This window comes from Rhinoderma darwinii, chromosome 12 (genome assembly GCF_050947455.1).
Source record: "Rhinoderma darwinii isolate aRhiDar2 chromosome 12, aRhiDar2.hap1, whole genome shotgun sequence".
Lineage (NCBI taxonomy): Eukaryota > Metazoa > Chordata > Amphibia > Anura > Rhinodermatidae > Rhinoderma > Rhinoderma darwinii.
Window position 1 is genome coordinate 75,932,742 of NC_134698.1, and position 22,957 is coordinate 75,955,698.

General features: G+C 42.0%; 1 protein-coding gene and 1 long non-coding RNA gene across 12 annotated transcripts in view; one reads left to right on the forward strand and one right to left on the reverse strand.

Moving 5' to 3' along the window:
* Window positions 1-22,957, reverse strand: part of TRIM9 (tripartite motif containing 9) — a 71,041-nt gene that overhangs the window by 25,724 nt on the left and 22,360 nt on the right. For 7 of the 11 annotated variants that reach the window (XM_075844105.1, XM_075844104.1, XM_075844099.1 and 4 more), the window contains exon 2: window positions 8,999-9,130. In XM_075844105.1, the coding sequence (XP_075700220.1) occupies window positions 8,999-9,130 (132 nt within the window). The remainder of the gene's footprint in view (window positions 1-8,998; window positions 9,131-22,957) is intronic. The other 4 variants (XM_075844100.1, XM_075844108.1, XM_075844107.1 and 1 more) reach the window with 1 other exon arrangement.
* LOC142664780 (uncharacterized) overlaps window positions 1-22,957 on the forward strand; it is a 38,920-nt gene that overhangs the window by 12,969 nt on the left and 2,994 nt on the right. The window contains exon 2 of the long non-coding RNA XR_012851375.1: window positions 9,022-9,145. This is a non-coding gene — a long non-coding RNA (uncharacterized LOC142664780). The remainder of the gene's footprint in view (window positions 1-9,021; window positions 9,146-22,957) is intronic.

The following is a 22,957-nucleotide window of genomic DNA, read 5'->3' on the forward strand; positions in this document are numbered from 1 at the left end:
GTTGCTGCCGATTCACCTGAATGAATGAGGAGAAATATGGCCGAACACAATTTCTGTTACAATTCTCATTGGGGATGAATGATTCTTTAGTTTTACTTCTGCTCTATTCAACTAAACAGAAGCGGATGAGTAACTTGGGCTGTGTCTGGTATTGCAGCTCATCCCAGTTAGGGTATGTTCACACGGCCGTAAACGCCCGAAAAATTGCAGAAAAATCGGAAGCAGAACACCTCCAAACATCTGCCCATTGATTTCAATGGGAAAACGGCGTTCTGTTCTGACGAAGCGTTTTTCTTGGGACGTTTTTGGAGCCGTTAGACTCTATTGAAAAAAGCTCCAAAAACGCCGGGAAAAGCGCTGTGAAAATCGCGAGTGGCACAAAAAACGTCTGAAAATCAGGAGCTGTTTTCTCTTGAAAACAGCTCCGTATTTTTAAACGTTTTTGACTCTGCGTGTGAACATACCCTTAGGGTATGTGCACACGACCTATTTTCAGGCGTAATGGAGGCGTTTTACACCTCGAATTACGCCTGAAAAGACGGCTCCAATACGTCGGCAAACATCTGTCCATTGCTTGTAATGGGTCTACGATGATCTGTGCAGACGAGCTGTCATTTTACGCGTCACTGTCAAAAGACTGCGCGTAAAATTACGCCCGCTTCAAAAAAGTGCAGGACACTTCTTGGGACGTAATTGAAACCGTTTTTCATTGACTGCATTGAAAAACAGCTTCAATTACGTCCGTAATGGACACCGCGAAAAACGCGTGAACTTGTAAAAACGTCTTAAATTCAGAAGCTGTTTTCGCCTGAAAACAGCTCCGTAATTTCAGACGTATTTTGCGTTACCATGTGAACATATCCTCAAAGGAAATGCTGCAATACCAGACACAGCCCATGGACATTGGTGGTGCTATTTCTGGAAAAAAACAAAGAAACAAAAAAATGAAAGGAAAAATAAATAGACTGAGGCTACATTGTGATGTTTTATGTAGCCCAAGTGCAGGGAAGCGATTACTAGAACAGGTCTTTTTCTGCACACAGCAGAACGGGGGCGCTCAAGGTGACTCATAGAATAAAGCTATCAAATGGGATCTGTAATCTGATACAGGGATGTTCATGGCAGGCAAAGCCTTGTCCATAAGGGGCAGAATTATAGTAGTTATATTCTTGTATATAGGGGGCAGTATTATAGTAGTTATATTCCTGTATAGGGGGCAGTATTATAGTAGTTATATTCTTGTATATAGGGGGCAGTATTATAGTAGTTATATTCTTGTATATAGGGGCAGTATTATAGTAGTTATATTCTTGTATATAGGGGGCAGTATTATAGTAGTTATATTCTTGTATATAGGGGGCAGTATTATAGTAATTATATTCTTGTATATAGGAGGCAGTATTATAGTAGTTATTCTTGTATATAGGGGGCAGTATTATAGTAGTTATATTCTTGTATATAGGGCCAGTATTATAGTAGTTATATTCTTGTATATAGGGGGGCAGTATTATAGTAGTTATATTCTTGTATATAGGGAGCAGTATTATAGTAGTTATATTCTTGTATATAGGGGCAGTAGTATAGTAGTTATATTCTTGTATATAGGAGCAGTATTATAGTAGTTATATTATTGTATATAGGGGGCAGTATTATAGTAGTTATATACTTGTATATAGGGGGCAGTATTATAGTAGTTATATTCTTGAATATAGGGAGCAGTATTATAGTAATTATATTCTTGTATATAGGGGGCAGTATTATAGTAGTTATATTCTTGTATATAGGGGGCAGTATTATAGTAGTTATATTCTTGTATATAGGGAGCAGTATTATAGTAATTATATACTTGTATATAGGGGGCAGTATTTTAGTAGTTATATTCTTGTATATAAGGAGCAGTATTATAGCAGTTATATTCTTGTATGTAGGGGCAGTATTATAGTAGTTATATTCTTGTATATAGGAGCAGTATTATAGTAGTTATATTCTTGTATATAGGAGGCAGTATTATAGTAGTTATATTCTTGTACATAGAGGCAGTATTATAGTAGTTATATTCTTGTATATAGGAGGCAGTATTATAGTAGTTCTATTCTTGTATGTAGGGGCAGTATTATAGTAGTTATATTCTTGTATATAGGGGGCAGTATTATAGTAGTTACATTCTTGTATATAGGGGGCAGTATTATAGTAGTTATATTCTTGTATATAGGGGCAGTATTATAGTAGTTATATTCTTGTATATAGGGGGCAGTATTATAGTAGTTATATTGTGTATAGGGAGCAGTGATATAGCAGTTATATTCTTGTATATAGGGAGCAGTATTATAGTAGTTATATTCATGTATATAGGGAGCAGTATTATAGTAGTTATATTCTTGTATATAGGGAGCAGTATTATAGTAATTATATTCTTGTATATAGGGATCAGTATTATAGTAGTTACATTCTTGTATATAGGGGGCAGTATTATAGTAGTTATATTCTTGTATATAGGGGGCAGTATTATAGTAGTTATATTGTGTATAGGGAGCAGTGATATAGCAGTTATATTCTTGTATATAGGGAGCAGTATTATAGTAGTTATATTCATGTATATAGGGAGCAGTATTATAGTAGTTATATTCTTGTATATAGGGAGCAGTATTATAGTAATTATATTCTTGTATATAGGGATCAGTATAAGGGCGGGTTCACACATAGCGGAATTTCACTTAAATTCCGCTGCGGACACTCCGCAGCGTTAATCCGCAGCGGAGCCGTTTCTCCATTGACTTTCACTTTAATTTAGCAGTGTTCGTTTACACGATGCGTACAATTCCGCTGCGGAGCATAGGCTGCGGAGCGGAATTTGGTGTCCGCAGCATGCTCTGTCTGTTGCGGAGCAGTGGCGGACTGGTTGCGGACTCATGGCGGAATTTCTCCATTGACTTCAATGGAGAGTCAAAATTCCGCAATGAAGTCCGCAGATCTTATGTGTGCTGCGGAGCGTATTGTTTTTACTACCATGACATTTCTTCATTCTGGCTGGACCTATGTATTTCTAGGTCTACAGCCAGACTGAGGAAGTCAATGGGGCTCCCGTAATGACGGGAGCGTTGCTAGGAGACGTCTGTAAATAGTCACTGTCCAGGGTGCTGAAAGAGTTACGCGATCGGCAGTAACTGTTTCTGCACCCGGGACAGTGACTACCGATCTCAATATACATGTATCTGTAAAAAAACATATAAGTTCATACTTACCGAGAACTCCCTGCGTCTGTCTCCAGTCCGGCCTCCCAGGATGACGTTTCAGTGTAAGTGACGGCTGCAGCCAATCACAGGCCAAGCACAGGCTGCAGCGGTCACATGGACTGGAGCGTCATCCAGGGAGGTCGGGCCGGATGCCGAAAGAGGGACGCGTCACCAAGACAACGGGCGGTAAGTATGAATTTGGGCATGACCACACATGGCGGAATTCCTCCGCAACTGTCCGCATCCATGCCGCACAGAATCTGCGTTGCAGATTCTGCTGCGGATCTGCACAAAATGTGCAGTACATTGATGCGGACTAGCTGCTGCGGACTGCGGGAAAAGTGCTTCCCTTCTCCCTATCAGTGCAGGATAGAGAGAAGGGACAGCACTTTCCCTAGTGAAAGTAAACGACTTTCATACTTACCGGCCGTTGTCTTGGTGACGCGTCCCTCTTTCGGCATCCAGCCCGACCTCCCTGGATGACGCGCCAGTCCATGTGACCGCTGCAGCCTGTGCTTGGCCTGTGATTGGCTGCAGCCGTCACTTACACTGAATCGTCATCCTGGGAGGCCGGACTGGAGACAGACCCAGGGAGTTCTCGGTAAGTATGAACTTATATATTTTTTTACAGATACATGTATATTGAGATCGGTAGTCACTGTCCCGGGTGCAGAAACAGTTACTGCCGATCGCTTAACTCTTTCAGCACCCTGGACAGTGACTATTTACTGACGTCTCCTAGCAACGCTCCCGTCATTACGGGAGCCCCATTGACTTCCTCAGTCTGGCTGTAGACCTAGAAATACATAGGTCCAGCCAGAATGAAGAAATGTCAAGTTAAAAAAGCAAGACGCATCCGCAGCACACATGACATGTGCATGACAGCTGCGGACTTCATTGCGGAACTTTGAATCTCCATTGAAGTCAATGGAGAAATTCCGCCATGAGTCCGCCACTGCTCCGCAACAGACAGAGCATGCTGCGGACACCAAATTCCGCTCCGCAGCCTATGCTCCGCAGCGGAATTGTACGCATCGTGTAAACGAACACTTTCTTTGACTTTCACTAGGGAAAGTGCTGTCCCTTCTCTCTATCCTGCACTGAATAGGGAGAAGAGAAGCACTTTTCCTGCAGTCCGCAGCGGCCAGTCCGCATCAATTTTCTGCACATTTTGTGCAGATCCGCTGCAGAATCTGCAACGCAGATTCTGTGCGGCATTGATGCGGACAGTTGCGGAGGAATTCCGCCATGTGTGGTCATGCCCTTATAGTAATTATATTCTTGTATATAGGGGGCAGTATTTTAGTAGTTATATTCTTGTATATAGGGAGCAGTATTATAGCAGTTATATTCTTGTATATAGGAGGCAGTATTATAGTAGTTATATTCTTGTATATAGGGATCAGTATTATAGTAATTATATTCTTGTATATAGGGGGCAGTATTTTAGTAGTTATATTCTTGTATATAGGGAGCAGTATTATAGCAGTTATAATCTTGTATATAGGAGGCAGTATTATAGCAGTTATATTCTTGTACATAGGGGGCAGTATTATAGTAGTTATATTCTTGTATATAGGGGGCAGTATTATAGTAGTTATATTCTTGTATATAGGGGGCAGTATTATAGTAGTTATATTCTTGTATATAGGGGGCAGTATTATAGTAGTTATATTCTTGTATATAGGGGCAGTATTATAGTAGTTATATTCTTGTAGATCTGAGGCAGTATTATAGTAGTTATATTCTTGTATGTAGGGGCAGTATTATAGTAGTTATATTCTTGTATATATAGGGGGCAGTATTACAGTAGTTATATTCTTGTATATAGGGGCAGTGTTATAGTAGTTATATTCTTGTATATAGGAGGCAGTATTATAGTAGTTATATTCATGTATATAGGGGCAGTATTATAGTAGTTATATTCTTGTACATAGGAGCAGTATTATAGTAGTTATATTCTTGTACATAGGAGCAGTATTATAGTAGTTATATTCTTGTATATAGGAGCAGTATCATAGTAGTTATATTCTTGTATATAGGGGGCAGTATTATAGTAGTTATATTCTTGTATATAGGGAGCAGTATTATAGTAGTTATATTCTTGTATATAGGGGGCAGTATTATAGTAGTTATATTCTTGTATATAGAGGAGCAGTATTATAGTAGTTATATTCTTGTATATAGGAGGCAGTATTATAGTAGTTATATTCTTGTATATAGAGGAGCAGTATTATAGTAGTTATATTCTTGTATATAGGGGGGCAGTGTTATAGTAGTTATATTCTTGTATATAGGGAGCAGTATTATAGTAGTTATATTCTTGTATATAGGAGCAGTATTATAATAGTTATATTCTTGTATATAGGGGGCAGTATTATAGTAGTTATATTCTTGTATATAGGGGGCAGTATTATAGTAGTTATATTCTTGTATATAGGGGCAGTATTATAGTAGTTATATTCTTGTATATAGGAGCAGTATTATAGTAGTTATATTCTTGTATATAGGGGGCAGTATTATAGTAGTTATATTCTTGTATATAGGGGGCAGTATTATAGTAGTTATATTCTTGTATATAGAGGCAGTATTATAGTAGTTATATTCTTGTATATAGGGGGCAGTATTATAGTAGTTATATTCTTGTATATAGGGGCAGTATTATAGTAGTTATATTCTTGTATATAGGGGAGGCAGTATTATAGTAGTTATATTCTTGTATATAGAGGAGCAGTATTATAGTAGTTATATTCTTGTATATAGAGGAGCAGTATTATAGTAGTTATATTCTTGTATATAGGAGGCAGTATTATAGTAGTTATATTCTTGTATATAGAGGAGCAGTATTATAGTAGTTATATTCTTGTATATAGGGGGGCAGTGTTATAGTAGTTATATTCTTGTATATAGGGAGCAGTATTATAGTAGTTATATTCTTGTATATAGGAGCAGTATTATAATAGTTATATTCTTGTATATAGGGGGCAGTATTATAGTAGTTATATTCTTGTATATAGGGGGCAGTATTATAGTAGTTATATTCTTGTATATAGGGGCAGTATTATAGTAGTTATATTCTTGTATATAGGAGCAGTATTATAGTAGTTATATTCTTGTATATAGGGGGCAGTATTATAGTAGTTATATTCTTGTATATAGGGGGCAGTATTATAGTAGTTATATTCTTGTATATAGAGGCAGTATTATAATAGTTATATTCTTGTATATAGGGGGCAGTATTATAGTAGTTATATTCTTGTATATAGGGGCAGTATTATAGTAGTTATATTCTTGTATATATGGAGCAGTATTATAGTAGTTATATTCTTGTATATAGGGAGCAGTATTATAGTAGTTATATTCTTGTATATAGGGGGCAGTATTATAGTAGTTATATTCCTGTATATAGGGCGCAGTATTATAGTAGTTATATTCTTGTATATAGGGGCAGTATTATAGTAGTTATATTCTTGTACATAGGGGGCAGTATTATAGTAGTTATATTCTTGTATATAGGGGTAGTATTATAGTAGTTATATGCTTGTACATAGGGGGCAGTATTATAGTAGTTATATTCTTGTATATAGGAGGCAGTATTATAGTAGTTATATTCTTGTATATAGAGGAGCAGTATTATAGTAGTTATATTCTTGTATATAGGGGGGCAGTGTTATAGTAGTTATATTCTTGTATATAGGGAGCAGTATTATAGTAGTTATATTCTTGTATATAGGAGCAGTATTATAATAGTTATATTCTTGTATATAGGGGGCAGTATTATAGTAGTTATATTCTTGTATATAGGGGGCAGTATTATAGTAGTTATATTCTTGTATATAGGGGCAGTATTATAGTAGTTATATTCTTGTATATAGGAGCAGTATTATAGTAGTTATATTCTTGTATATAGGGGGCAGTATTATAGTAGTTATATTCTTGTATATAGGGGGCAGTATTATAGTAGTTATATTCTTGTATATAGAGGCAGTATTAGGGCGGGTTCACACATAGCGGAATTTCACTTAAATTCCGCTGCGGACACTCCGCAGCGTTAATCCGCAGCGGAGCCGTTTCTCCATTGACTTTCACTTTAATTTAGCAGTGTTCGTTTACACGATGCGTACAATTCCGCTGCGGAGCATAGGCTGCGGAGCGGAATTTGGTGTCCGCAGCATGCTCTGTCTGTTGCGGAGCAGTGGCGGACTGGTTGCGGACTCATGGCGGAATTTCTCCATTGACTTCAATGGAGAGTCAAAATTCCGCAATGAAGTCCGCAGATCTTATGTGTGCTGCGGAGCGTATTGTTTTTACTACCATGACATTTCTTCATTCTGGCTGGACCTATGTATTTCTAGGTCTACAGCCAGACTGAGGAAGTCAATGGGGCTCCCGTAACGACGGGAGCGTTGCTAGGAGACGTCTGTAAATAGTCACTGTCCAGGGTGCTGAAAGAGTTACGCGATCGGCAGTAACTGTTTCTGCACCCGGGACAGTGACTACCGATCTCAATATACATGTATCTGTAAAAAAAAATATAAGTTCATACTTACCGAGAAGTCCCTGCGTCTGTCTCCAGTCCGGCCTCCCAGGATGACGTTTCAGTGTAAGTGACGGCTGCAGCCAATCACAGGCCAAGCACAGGCTGCAGCGGTCACATGGACTGGAGCGTCATCCAGGGAGGTCGGGCCGGATGCCGAAAGAGGGACGCGTCACCAAGACAACGGGCGGTAAGTATGAATTTCTTTGACTTTCACTAGGGAAAGTGCTGTCCCTTCTCTCTATCCTGCACTGAATAGGGAGAAGAGAAGCACTTTTCCTGCAGTCCGCAGCGGCCAGTCCGCATCAATTTTCTGCACATTTTGTGCAGATCCGCTGCAGAATCTGCAACGCAGATTCTGTGCGGCATTGATGCGGACAGTTGCGGAGGAATTCCGCCATGTGTGGTCATGCCCTTATAGTAGTTATATTCTTGTATATAGGGGGCAGTATTATAGTAGTTATATTCTTGTATATAGGGGCAGTATTATAGTAGTTATATTCTTGTATATATGGAGCAGTATTATAGTAGTTATATTCTTGTATATAGGGAGCAGTATTATAGTAGTTATATTCTTGTATATAGGGGGCAGTATTATAGTAGTTATATTCCTGTATATAGGGCGCAGTATTATAGTAGTTATATTCTTGTATATAGGGGGCAGTATTATAGTAGTTATATTCTTGTATATAGGAGCAGTATTATAGTAGTTATATTCTTGTATATAGGGGCAGTATTATAGTAGTTATATTCTTGTACATAGGGGGCAGTATTATAGTAGTTATATTCTTGTATATAGGGGTAGTATTATAGTAGTTATATGCGTGTACATAGGGGGCAGTATTATAGTAGTTATATTCTTGTATATAGGGGTAGTATTATAGTAGTTATATTCTTGTATATAGGGGCTGTATTATAGTAGTTATATTCTTGTATATAGGAGCAGTATTATAGTAGTTATATGCGTGTACATAGGGGGCAGTATTATAGTAGTTATATTCTTGTATATAGGGGTAGTATTATAGTAGTTATATGCTTGTACATAGGGGGCAGTATTATAGTTCTTATATTTTTGTACATGACGAAACCTGCACTTTAAATCTATCTGTGTATGCCCACTAAGAAGCTGTAGGGTACTGGTGCCCTCAGAATTCAGGATACAATGTCAGTACATTATAATTATACAGTTGTCATGTTGAGTAAATATCATTACAAACAGTGTATTAACCTTGTGATTTGCTTCTTTCTCAGCTGACAACTGTACCTGGATTTGCTGGACCATGTTTCTAAGTTGGACGAGGAATTCTTTGGCTTCCTTTGCTCTGTCTGATAATCCATTCAGGGCTTGGGAAAGTTGACTCTGCAAAGACAAAAAGTATGATATAATGTTATAGTTGATTAAATGGCGGGTATCAGTCATATCTCACTAGACGCAGCATATGTACCATTCATTATATCAAGCAGTGGTCTCCAACCTGTGGCCCTCGTTCTGCTGTGGAACTACAGCACGCATCATGTCCTGACAGCCACATGCTGAAAGTTTTAGTTTCACAGCTGCTGGAGAGCCACAGGTTGGAGACCACTGATATGAAGCACAGCGTAAGCTCCCTGTAAATATGAGTTATATGTCTATGGGGAGTTCTAGTCCCTTGTAAAAGTTAGATTTTCTCTTCTGATATTTTTATTTACCCAGAGATAAGTGGTGGCAGAGGTTCCTGGCTGCTGATCAGGTCCCCCTTACATAGGATTAACATTCCCGTTAATGGGGGAATAGGACATCATTATTTTCAGCCGATAGACGATAATTATAGCATGTATATGGCTGACATAGTCTATAGGGCAGTACAGCTTATGCAACCGTATCAGTCCCCATTGGGGCCAACAACCTGCTTAGAAAACTACTACTGGCGTCTAACCTTTTGGGTTCTTTTCTGCCTATGTATATCGGTGGGTGATCAAACTGGTGATTTGGGGAAAGGTCTATCTGGCTCCCAAGCTATAAAGGTAATTTCATACAAAGCCAATTAACTTTTGTAAAGAGGTAGTCCCCTGCGTAGGGTCACATCTCCCATGGGGAAAGGAGATAAGGCCAAGCTTAGCCAGATTCCTCTCTCTTCATGGTCCTCAGAGCAAACAGCACAGGCTAAAAGTATTGTGTGTATACCTTTTAACCTATATACTGTATGAGTCTGGGGCAAACTAAAGTTCCCATTAGAAACCCATTCTAACACAGAGAGAACATACAAAGTCCGACATGAGTTGCCCAGGTCTAACTTGAAACTAAGACCCCAAATGGAGGCCATGAGTGGTCATCTCATAATCCATATATAACCTAACGAAAAGGACGCCAAAAAGACTGAATATGTAGAAAAATAAGGAAACACTTTATTTGAGAATAACACATTAATATACAATGATTAAAAAAGAATCCATAAACCAACAGGTAAAAAAGACATACAAGCCATGCAATTTGGTGTAATAAATACAGTCTGAATAGACAAAAAGTACTGAAAGCCAAATGGCTTAACCTGGCACTAAATATGTCGGCAAGCCGTATATAAGTTATAATGAGTACAAGAAAATATAAATATATATCATGTACAATGGTCAAGGTAAGAGTACTCAAGTACGTAATGACAGCGCCGCAAAACCATGGGCAATGCTAAAGTATAAAATATAAAAAATAGTCACAATGAATAATGACAATACACATACCCATTGAGAGCCCAGGTTTAGAGTGCACAGCGAGATGTCTGCCCCAACGCGCGTTTCGGCGCAACTGCCTTCGTCTGGGGGTAGCATTGAACAATGTATGTTCCACTTCTTATAGAGAAACGCTGACCAATCAATTGGTATCCTAATCAGGGATCCCAGATGTAACAATGTAATAATAATATAACGCCGCATAATTACCGATCGCTTCCTCGAGGTGAAAACAAGATGGCCGCGCCTACCGGAAGCGCCGATCACGAGGGGCCGGAGCCGGACACACGTCACCGCGTCAATAGACGCGGTCACGTGGGTCCGGAGTCCGGCGCGTCATGAGCGGCGAAACGGAGGCCGACCACCTGAACACCAATCAGAGGGAGCGATGCAGCGAGAGAGTGAGTAACCCTGGATACACAATGTTTGTAAACAGCGACCGTGATCCCTAGTAAGGTTTAAAGCGCCAATGAAGGAAGTTAAATGTGACCCTACTGCAAAAAGACATATGTACATAGGACTTTATTGTAAAGGATGTATCACAAAAGTAACATAAGTGCAACAATCATAAGTGAGAACTTGAATAGACGAGAGGAAAAAAGAAGAGTAATAAATAAATGAATGAGTGCAGTGTGCATGAAGGTGAGAATGTGTATGTAATTAATAATGGAGGTGACAATGACAAGGTAAAAAAGATGAATGAATAAAAGTGAGAAAAGTGAAAGAACAAAAATTCTCAAATTCTCAAATAAAGTGTTTCCTTATTTTTCTACATATTCAGTCTTTTTGGCGTCCTTTTCTTTAGGTTATATATTTATGCTTTGGATGCTTTATGGGTATACGCCCTAGGATCTGGCTCATACTTGAATACATGCTTGCTGATGGCCGCACCTTACTTTTTCTGAGCCATTTCAGATCCATGCTGTGTCTTTTGGTTATATATCTCATAATCCATGACTGGGGAAGTAGTTTTGAACCCTTCTCGTGGTCCAACTATTATACCCTCATTTGCCTATTATGTTGGAAGCATAATGCTTAACTATCTTAGGATCAAAAATAAGCTATACACCTCTTCATATCTACAGACTTCTTCCCGACCTTATTTCGTGATTTAGATCTTCCAATCTGGTCAATGAGAATCATGGTTTTTACGTATTGGTAGAAGATTCATCAAGCGTGCCAAGTTTGTTTTAAGTCTTTTATGTACTTATGTTCAACTAAACCTTCCCGACATCTCAGATGAATTATCCCCCCGTGCTCTTTTTTAATTCAAGACTAATTAACATGAAGTGCTGGTTTGATGTTCAGCAGATTCAGTCCCATGTCGGGATTAAAATACTTAATTGGGGAGGAACTGACACTTTTCTTCCTTAGATTCTCAGAACTTTCATTAGAATGAATGTTAAATCTAAACTAGAGTCACCCATTTATGGTAAGAAATTCCCAGAGACCTATGGTGGATGTGACATGGTGAGAAGTTCCCCAGAGACCTAGAGTAGGTGAGACATGGTGAGAAGTTCCCCCGAGACCTACGGTGGGTGAGACATGGTGAGAAGTTCCCCCGAGACCTACGGTGGGTGAGACATGGTGAGAAGTTCCTGGGACATATGGTGGGTGAGATATGGTAAGAAGTTCCCCCGAGACCTACAGTGGGTGAGACATGGTGAGAAGTTCCCCCGAGACCTACGGTGGGTGAGACATGGTGAGAAGTTCCCGGGACATATGGTGGGTGAGATATGGTAAGAAGTTCCCCCGAGACCTACAGTGGGTGAGACATGGTGAGAAGTTCTCCCGAGACCTATGGTGGGTGAGACATCGGATACTCAATGAAAAAAGCAAAGATGGTAAAATCCGAATGAGAGTGTCCTACATGTCTCCTAAATCAAGAGCTTCTGATCTTCAGACGCACTCAACAGCTCTGATACGTCATTCACTTCTTGGCCAGGTCATAACATCATGTTGACATATAGCGCCATATCTATTGGTGCTTCACCATTAGCTTGTGGAAACAGGACTGAACATTGCTTTGGGTTGTCCTGTCCATAGCCCCTTGGCCATGTTGGATCATACCCTATTAGCTGATGGGCATAATGCAACACATCGGCCATGAGCTATGATGGGGTAAAATGTCATTGTGTCCACCTAAACTTCCATTGTGTATAGTTATACCATGGATAGATAAAAAAAAGGGAGCCAGTTAGACCATTCCAATCTGACATTTTAGTGGCCTGGTAATAAGTTTCCTAAACATCAATGGAGAACAACCCCCAAAAATTGGTGTACTATTAGGGAATACTGAAATAATAGAGGGGGGAGTCTTTTGTTCAGGATCCTCATCTCTTGGCCAGAGTGGTTGAAAAGATCATCTGTCGCTCTGGAGGACCTTTCCAGTCCTGCATTACACAGACAACTCATTGATATGAATGGGCACTGTGTTATGCTTAATTTCTCCAGTGGTGGCACTGTAGGGAAATTGAACACTTACTGCCAGGTTTCCCCACAGATTACAGCTGATCGCTGGTCCCAGCAGGAGGACACTTTGTGATCAGCTTATTAGGGTATGTGCACACACACTAATTACGTCCGTAATTGACGGACGTATTTCGGCCGCAAGTACCGGACCGAACACAGTGCAGGGAGCCGGGCTCCTAGCATCATACTTATGTACGATGCTAGGAGTCCCTGCCTCGCTGCAGGACAACTGTCCCGTACTGAAAACATGATTACAGTACGGGACAGTTGTCCTGCAGCGAGGCAGGGACTCCTAGCATCATACATAAGTATGATGCTAGGAGCCCGGCTCCCTGCACTGAGTTCGGTCCGGTACTTGCGGCCGAAATACGTCCGTCAATTACGGACGTAATTAGTGTGTGTGCACATACCCTTATTAAGGGACCCTTCTAACAAGTAGGGATTGTCCAGGAGATTTCCTTTAAGGGCAAGAGCAATCTATCTTCCGACCTGTCAATACAACATGTCAAATTGAGGTGTAATTCCCCTTTAATGAAAATAAATAATTATATCAAGCCCTGTCAAAAGCAATTCCCGCCTGGAATATCTCTTTAAGCCCAAGGCGATACAATACAAATTTCAATCATTTTAAATGGTATCAATTATGTTTCAGATTTAGGAGAAGGAGTAATACAAAGACTGATACTATAAAGACCTGAGCTCAGTAACATAAAAGCGTTCATATCTACAAAGTCGTCATCGCCGCGCTTTTGTTAAAATAAACCTAATGCATAATGTACGTGGCCCGAGGATTATTTCTCAACCTGAGCCAGGTATTTCCCAGTATCCCAAATTCATATTTAATTAGAAATACTTCTTAACTGGTCCTTCCTCCTGGACTCGCTCTTCCTTCGGATAATCCATGGACTGTATTATTCAGATAAATTAAGTATATGGATGTGGGCGCTGTGACAGGGTCTCTTCATTACTTGCCAGACAAGTACTTTATACCAAGACTGGAGATTTATGAAGTTCCGATTTCCAACGAAGGTTTATTAAAGTGAAAAAAAAAAATAATATTGGGTGAGATACAAGACTTTCTACTGGGAAAACGATTCTACCACAGCCACTAATAGGTCTCCAGCCCCTATGAATATAATTCAACCCTGACCATTGTAGCGTCCATGGCCGCGGGCCGTCGGGTTTACTCACCCCATCTCCTTCCTAAGAGACGCCAGCGCTCACTTCCGCTACATTCTGCTGTGTCCCGTAGGGTGCGCGCGCATGCTCGTGCACAGCCTTAAAGGGCCAGCGCGCGCACGAAGGAAATCGTTATCATCATCATCAACTGCCATGATTTCCTGGTCTATAAGAAGGCCCCAGGCCTTCTGATCCTTGCCTGAGCGTTGTTAGTCTATCCCAGTCTATCTTGCAAATGGTCCCTTAGTGTTTCCCAGTTCCAGTTGTTACCCGTGCCGTTACCCGTTCCTGTATCCCGTATTGTTCTTGTTCCTGTGCCTACCAGTGTTAGAGTCGTGTCTACTGCACCTGCTGTTGTTTGCCACATCCAGTGTCGTTTGCCACATCCAGTGTCGTTTGCCACATCCAGTGTCTTCTGCCACATCGGATACTGCCCGCCACGTCTGGCGCTACCTGCCGCACCGGCCTCCATCCGTGCTGAAACCACAGCCACTGTCTGGACTAGTTCAGGTACCCAAGTGTTGCTATCTGCTATTGACTTTCGTGTAGACTGTGACCTGGTCAGCTGCCTCCCCGCTACGGCGGAGCGGCCTAGTGGGTCCACATACCCTGCGACCGTGACAAACATGACTGACCTCGGACTTATATGCATTATTCTTCCCTGTATACCAGACCATTGGACAGTTTTCTGGTAATCTGGTACCTGGACTATCTGTTCTGGATTAAAGGAACATTACTTTGGTATGCCTAGAGAGCCACCTTGTTTCGGAAGTCAACAAGATAGTGGAAACTCTACTGTCACAATTGCATTGGCGCTGACTAAGACAGGTGGAGATTCTAAGGAACCCATCCGTTCTTCACCTATGATCCCCTCATGGAGGTTAGGACTTTACTGGTCAGTAACCCAAGGCTCTAGCCCCCGGATAAGTCAATTATTGGAGGTAGATGCGCCACTGTAGATATTCGGGACGAATGTGGTAATGATGCTGATGTGAAGGTCACAGGATAGCCAAGGTCAGTACCAGGAAGGTGGTTATATTCTAGGGAAGAGCCGAGATATAACCAGGAGACCAAGCTGAGGTCAGTATCAGGAAAAGAGGGACGCAATGTTCAAGACGTAGCGAAGATTCGTAGTCCATTGTTGAATGCAAAAGAAATACTGATAGTAGTAGGAAACCAACGCGAGATTTGGTCAATGCCTGGAGACCAAAAGGGTTAAACTACTAGTTATGACGTCATCGAGTGTGGCAGTTGCCATGGTGACCAGACACAGCCAAGAGAGAAGAGCATAGAGATGCAGACGGGGAGCAGTAGAAAAGTACTGGATTACGGCAAGGGGAGTAATAAACCTGAAATACTCTACTGTTCAGGAACAATGAATGAAGTTGTCACAGCCCCGCCCCTTTTTATTAGCATAACTCCATAAGGACCTGATCTTGATCACCACTGGTTGCTATGAATTCGTTTTACATCGGAATCAGACCCTTCTTGTACCTATTGATATATTCCCATACAAAGGAAATGAGTTCTCACACTGACCAATACATCAAGTAATAGAAGAAAGGGTTAATTTAAAGGAAACTCCACCCTGATAACCTCAATACTTTTTAATTCCGTAGTGGGCAGGGTATGGGGGTTGATATTGGGTGTGATTGTCCCAGGTGAAAGGTCAGTGTAAATCATAAAATCGGCACATTAAAATTTGACATTAACCCTATAGCTGTAATGGGTTAATGTCATCAGCTGCGGTAACCCTCCAAAAATGACCTTCAAGATGCAAGTGATTGGAATTAATATTGCATGGCCTCTCCGGTCGGACTGAATGTAATTAGTTATCTGCTGGGGAATCAGATGCCGGCATGGAATTAGTCGAGCAGCGAGGAGCGGGGGTTCTGCAGCTGCAACATAAATCGGGACACTTAAAGATTAATGAAAACCGGCGCAACAAAGAAGGCGCTTGGATCGAAGCGATGGAAAGATGCGGACATTTCTACCACATGTGACTGGGAGAAATGTAATCGAAAAACTAATTTGCATTTTTTTATTTATTTGCATAAAGCCGTAAGCAATATCGTATAAAAGATAGAGATGTAGGATTGGTAGCCGGGGGCGGTCAGACTGGTATGAAATCCAATGTTTATGGATTTTACTATTATTTTTGGGGACAGATAAGGGTCGTAGGTCATTTCCTATAAAAAGTTTTCAAGAAATAACCGCCTCTGATTTTCAGGCGTTTTTAAAGCATCAAGCGTTTTGTGATGCGTTTGTTTTACGGCTGTTTTTTGGAGCTGTTTTATTATTGACCGAATGAAAAACGGCTCCAAAAACTGCTCAAGAAATGACATGTACTTTTTTTTATGGGGCGTTTTTTTTTTACGCGCCGTTTGTTCAAACGGCCACATAAAAAAATGCCCCGTCGGAATGAAACGCCGTTTTCCCATTGAAATCAATGGGCAGATGTTTTGAGGCGTTCAGCTTCCGTATTTTCAGCCGTTTTTCAGGGGCTTTTATGGCCCAGAAACGGCTGAAAATAAGCCATGTGAACATACCCCTACAGTCATCAGAGCCGTCTTATAACAGGTCTATATCACCTGTGTAAGCACCACATTGCCAGGACAGATTTTTATCCTTTGGGACTGAACAATAAAAAGGTCTCCATTCAGTGACAGCAAACACAGATCATAAAATGTTTAAGGGTACACAAAATCGAATAAAAAAATTGTACGCAGCTATTCTTCCCGACTCCCGCATACTCGGCTCGCCCAGCGTGCGTGTGTATTCATTGGGGGGAGTGGATGCTGAATAACAGAGGATCGTGCATGTTGAAATCCAACATGCCCGATCCTTCATTCACCCGATATCTGCAATCGGGGGAAAGTCAGTACACCCCCATACACATCCGGTCTCGCTGAAATTGGCGGTTCAGCCAACTGTCATCTCATGTTTATGGGCACATTCTGCCTGGCCTGTTGGGCATATTGTTTCCATAGGGGGGTGTAGTCTACCAGCCGCTTATCTCTGGGAACAAAGGATCGAAATTGACCCATATGAAATGATTTTGTGACTTTAAATGACAGTGAGTACACGTTCCCTGGACCATAATTTGTTATTTCTCTGGCCACGATGGTCGATTGATCCTTTCATGTCCTGCTTTTACAGTTGCAGTAGGATTACGTGACCCGCTATCATCAATTAATGACGAGCAGACAATTTATGAATGCTGGCAGGGAGACGTCTACTATCAAGGCGGGAGAACGCGGAATCCAGTCTCATAAGCAATTACACGGGCTGAATAATTACATATGCTCTGACATTGGGCCAGCGAGCCTATAATTTGGCTAAATGGATATCAAATGCCCCATTGAACCAAAGTCGCACATCTCACAGTCATACTCGATTGGGATGATCCACAATGCTGCAGAGTTGTCATAGGGCAGCAGAAATACAAATGGATTTAAAGTGTACCTCCAATTTTGTAAAACGTATGACGTCATAGATTCATGTGTGGTATATGTGAGCTCGCACGCCGCAGAGCAAAGTGCATGGGGCCAGTATGGTGGCACACAGAAGTCCCTATAGTTCCCCAATACAGAGCGGTAGACAATTGTGTGCCACTAAGTCCCTATAGTTCCCTAATACGGAGCAGTAGACAATCGTGTGCCACCATGTCCCTATAGTTCCCTAATACGGAGCGGTAGACAATCGTGTGCCACCAAGTCCCTATAGTTCCCTAATACGGAGCAGTAGACAATCGTGTGCCACCATGTCCCTATAGTTCCCTAATACGGAGCGGTAGACAATCGTGTGCCACCATGTCCCTATAGTTCCCTAATACGGAGCGGTAGACAATCGTGTGCCACCATGTCCCTATAGTTCCCTAATACGGAGTGGTAGACAATTGTGTGCCACCAAGTCCCTATAGTTCCCTAATAAGGAGCAGTAGACAATCGTGTGCCACCATGTCCCTATAGTTCCCTAATACGGAGCGATAGACAATCGTGTGCCACCATGTCCCTATAGTTCCCCAATACGGAGCGGTAGACAATCGTGTGCAACAAAGTCCCTATAGCTCCCTAATACGGAGCGGTAGGCAATTGTGTGCCACCAACTCCCTATAGTTCCCTAATACGGAGCGGTAGACAATCGTGTGCCACCAAGTCCCTATAGTTCCCTAATACGGAGCGGTAGACAATCGTGTGCCACCAAGTCCCTCTAGTTCCCTAATACGGAGCGGTAGACAATCGTGTGCCACCAAGTCCCTCTAGTTCCCTAATACGGAGCGGTAGACAATCGTGTGCCACCAAGTCCCTATAGTTCCCTAATACGGAGCGGTAGACAATCGTGTGCCACCAAGTCCCTCTAGTTCCCTAATACGGAGCGGTAGACAATCGTGTGCCACCAAGTCCCTATAGTTCCCTAATACGGAGCTGTAGACAATCGTGTGCCACCAAGTCCCTATAGTTCCCTAATACGGAGCGGTAGAAAATCGTGTGCCACCAAGTCCCTCTAGTTCCCTAATACGGAGCGGTAGACAATCGTGTGCCACCAAGTCCCTATAGTTCCCTAATACGGAGCTGTAGACAATCGTGTGCCACCAAGTCCCTATAGTTCCCTAATACGGAGCGGTAGACAATCGTGTGCCACCAAGTCCCTATAGTTTCCTAATACGGAGCTGTAGACAATCGTGTGCCACCAAGTCCCTATAGTTCCCTAATACGGAGCGGTAGACAATCGTGTGCCACCATGTCCCTATAGTTCCCTAATACGGAGTGGTAGACAATTGTGTGCCACCAAGTCCCTATAGTTCCCTAATAAGGAGCAGTAGACAATCGTGTGCCACCATGTCCCTATAGTTCCCTAATACGGAGCGGTAGACAATCGTGTGCCACCATGTCCCTATAGTTCCCCAATACGGAGCGGTAGACAATCGTGTGCAACAAAGTCCCTATAGCTCCCTAATACGGAGCGGTAGAGAATTGTGTGCCACCAACTCCCTATAGTTCCCTAATACGGAGCGGTAGACAATCGTGTGCCACCAAGTCCCTATAGTTCCCTAATACGGAGCGGTAGACAATCGTGTGCCACCAAGTCCCTCTAGTTCCCTAATACGGAGCGGTAGACAATCGTGTGCCACCAAGTCCCTATAGTTCCCTAATACGGAGCTGTAGACAATCGTGTGCCACCAAGTCCCTATAGTTCCCTAATACGGAGCGGTAGACAATCGTGTGCCACCAAGTCCCTATAGTTTCCTAATACGGAGCTGTAGACAATCGTGTGCCACCAAGTCCCTATAGTTCCCTAATACGGAGCGGTAGACAATTGTGTGCCACCATATGTGTCGTCTACATATGGCACTGTATTTCGGAGGAATGTTCCCCAAGAAGCAGGAGAATAAATATCTCTTAAATATGACATCTGATAAGTTCATACATAGGTACAGTATGGGTCCGTACACTTCTATGAGTCTGTTTTACGTAATTGCCCGTGTTCATGAGCCATTACGAGAAGAAAAGAGTCCCAACACCTTGGCTTTAGAATTGGAGTTCTATAAATGCATATTTGACTGGATATAAGTGTAGCAAACCCTCAGCTGTGAGAAGTAACGGGTCTGTAGGGGTTTTCAGCTTTTGGATGCAAACATGAATGTTTGTTACTGAATGACGGAATAGAAGATCAAAACAGATTTTTCATATGTAAAAAAAGGTGCATTTTTTCAAATTAATTAAACAAGATGAAAAAGAATTTCTGATTTTCTATATTTCTAGCGTTTGTTGCATAATTGATGAGAATAGAGACCTGCAAGTTTCAAGCCAAATCGATACGGGCAATTGAGAGATACGGCCTCGGCCGACAGCAGAACGGCTCTTCAATAGCCTCATCCAGCCTAAGATTCAGAACTCATAAAATTCGATGATGCTAAGCAATTCCACACAGCACAGATCAATAAAAGAATGGAGGAAAAAAAGACAAAAAAATCACAAACTACTGCAGGAAAAAAAAAAAGGGGGGATGTCTGCATTCAGCAAACCGGTCACCACAGATATCACTAAACCGAAGAAGAAGTTTCTAGCTGTCAGAAGAAAAAGAAACCTCCGAAAGGACCTCATACAAGCCTGTGCAGTATGGAGAGGCAGAATAATGTACGGCTGATAGAACTTCCTGTGACCGCTTCAGTGTACATAGTTACATGTAATCAAATGGTAGTCACCCACACCAGAAGACAAGTGGTTGCTAGGCAACCGGAAGTATGCAGCCCACAGAATGCACTATGGGGGAGCTTCAAGAAGAGAGCTTGATGTGGAAGCATAATACTGATGATACTTAATGTAGAGGAGCTGGTTTTTTAATTGGAAGTCACTATAATATAAACAAAAATGTGTCGGAGAATTACCGAAGCACAAAAGATGTGAAATGTTCTACAAACAAAGGCACTATATGTGAACCAAAATATTCAGAAGAGAAATGAGAGTTGTAACTGATGTACGGTTCTTCCAGAAATGTAACAGGTATATTATAGCGTATGCAGCTAAAACGCAGAAAATCCGGTGTGTCCTACTGGAACTGAATCCAGCGGACACAACATTGTAAAAAAATCTATGCAATACTGATCACCTATAACGTTGGGTTGATCCAGAAAAATCTGGTGGTGCATGGATAGTTCTTTATAGGGTTATCCAATTTCTGGACAACCGGAACTCGGCAGATGGCATTGTGACAAACTGTGTGTGGTGGTGTCACTGCAAGAAGCCCCAACAATTATCTGTCATCAGAAGAGGAACTCTAACCTTGTAGGGTGTTCACTGAAGTATATGGTTGTCCAAAGGGGATCTCTACTTTGGACAATCCCTACTTGTTAGAAGGGTCCCTGGACAATAATAGTAATCAGAGTGTCCCCTCGCTAGAACCCCCAGCGATCCGGTGTAATCGGTGGGAAAACCTGGCAGTAAGTGCTCAATTTCACTGCAGTGCCACCACAGGAGAAATTAAGTATTACACAGTGCCTATTCATGTCAATAGGCTGTCTCCTGTAATGTGGGACAGGTCCTCCGGAAAAGGAGAGTAGGTCGGCAGGTCCACCACGATAAAGAAAAATCTTGCAACTTTCCTTACAGCCTCATCGGAGAACATTCACGTGCGTCTCCTACGCTTGTTCCCAGTATAATTAATCACTATATTTAGCAGAGAGAAGTGACGGCGCCTTTCACGGTAACCATGGTCACAAATGCAAATTTATGGAATCAAAATTCATATTTGTAATTTACTTGTTTCAGACGTATTAAAGGGGAATAATGGGTAAAAGGAAAGCTTGATGAACCCAAAAATTTTCAATTTGCATATTAATTACCCCACCACCACCATTACCACCAGCATTCAGATTGCAATTTCTTGAGTAACCCGATTCCCCTTTTTCTGGCATCTCCTTCAGAAGGAGTGGTACAATGGGTGCAACTCCAGCAACTCGCTCTCCCTTGACAGGGCACTTTGCAGATGGCCTAAATTAAAGGGACCACATCCCTTTTAAATCAAGGATCCCTTTAAAGGACATCTCTGGTAGGTAAGTAACATATCTTTACACTATGTATCAATATCTGCTAAGTATTTTGATGTCCAGCTCCACCATGGACTAGCAAGATGACCACCATATTGGAAGACTTCTATGCCTTAGTTCTATTCCGTGGTCAGCACGTTGAGGGACGTCAGTATTTTTTTTTTCTGACAAAAAGCATGGATAGCGCTGACTTCATATCAGAAAATGATTCCTTTAGGGCATGCCCCCACGTGGCGGATTTCCTCCGCAACTGTCGGCATCAATGCCGCACCTAATCCGGGTTGCGGATTACGCTGCGGATCTGCCCAAAATGTGCAGTAAATTGATGCGGACTAGCTGCTGCGGACTGCGGAAAAAGTGCTTCCCTTCTCCCTATCAGTGCAGGATAGAGAGAAGGGCCAGCACTTTCCCTAGTGAAAGTAAACGAATTTCATACTTACCGGCCGTTGTCTTGGTGACGCGTCCCTCTTTCGGCATCCAGCCCTACCTCCCTGGATGACGCGGCAGTCCATGTGACCGCTGCAGCCTGTGATTGGCTGCAGCCGTCACTTAGACTGAAACGTCATCCTGGGAAGCCGGACTGGAGGAAGAAGCAGGGAGTTCTCGGTAAGTATGAACTTCTATTTTTTTGACAGGTTGCTGTATATTGGGATCGGTAATCACTGTCCAGGGTGCAGAAACAGTTACTGCCGATCTCTTAACTCTTTCAGCACCCTGGACAGTGACTATTTACTGACGTCGCCTAGCAACGCTCCCGTAATTCCGGGAGCCCCATTGACTTCCGCAGCACACATAACATGTGCATGACAGCTGCGGACTTCATTGCAGAATTTAGAATCTCCATTGAAGTCAATGGAGAAATTCCGCCATGAGTCCGCAACCAGTCCGCCACTGCTCCGCAACAGACAGAGCATGCTGCGGACACCAAATTCCGCTCCGCAGCCTATGCTCCGCAGCGGAATTTTACTCAACGTCTAAACGAACACTTCTAAATTAAAGTGGAAGTCAATGGAGAAACGGCTCCACTGCGGATTAACGCTGCGGAGTGTCCGCAGCGGAATTCAAGTGAAATTCCGCCACGTGTGAACCCAGCCTAACAAGTACAATTCCTTTAAACTGAAATCTGATAGTGAAGAAATTCTGATAGTCCGGCACTAAGTTAAGTACTCCATTGATTGGTGTCTAAGGTTTCTATGACCATTTGACAATCCATAATATCTGATAATCCAGCATTTATCAATGACAGATCAAAGGGATCGTCTAAACCGATCTCTGGAGGAAGCT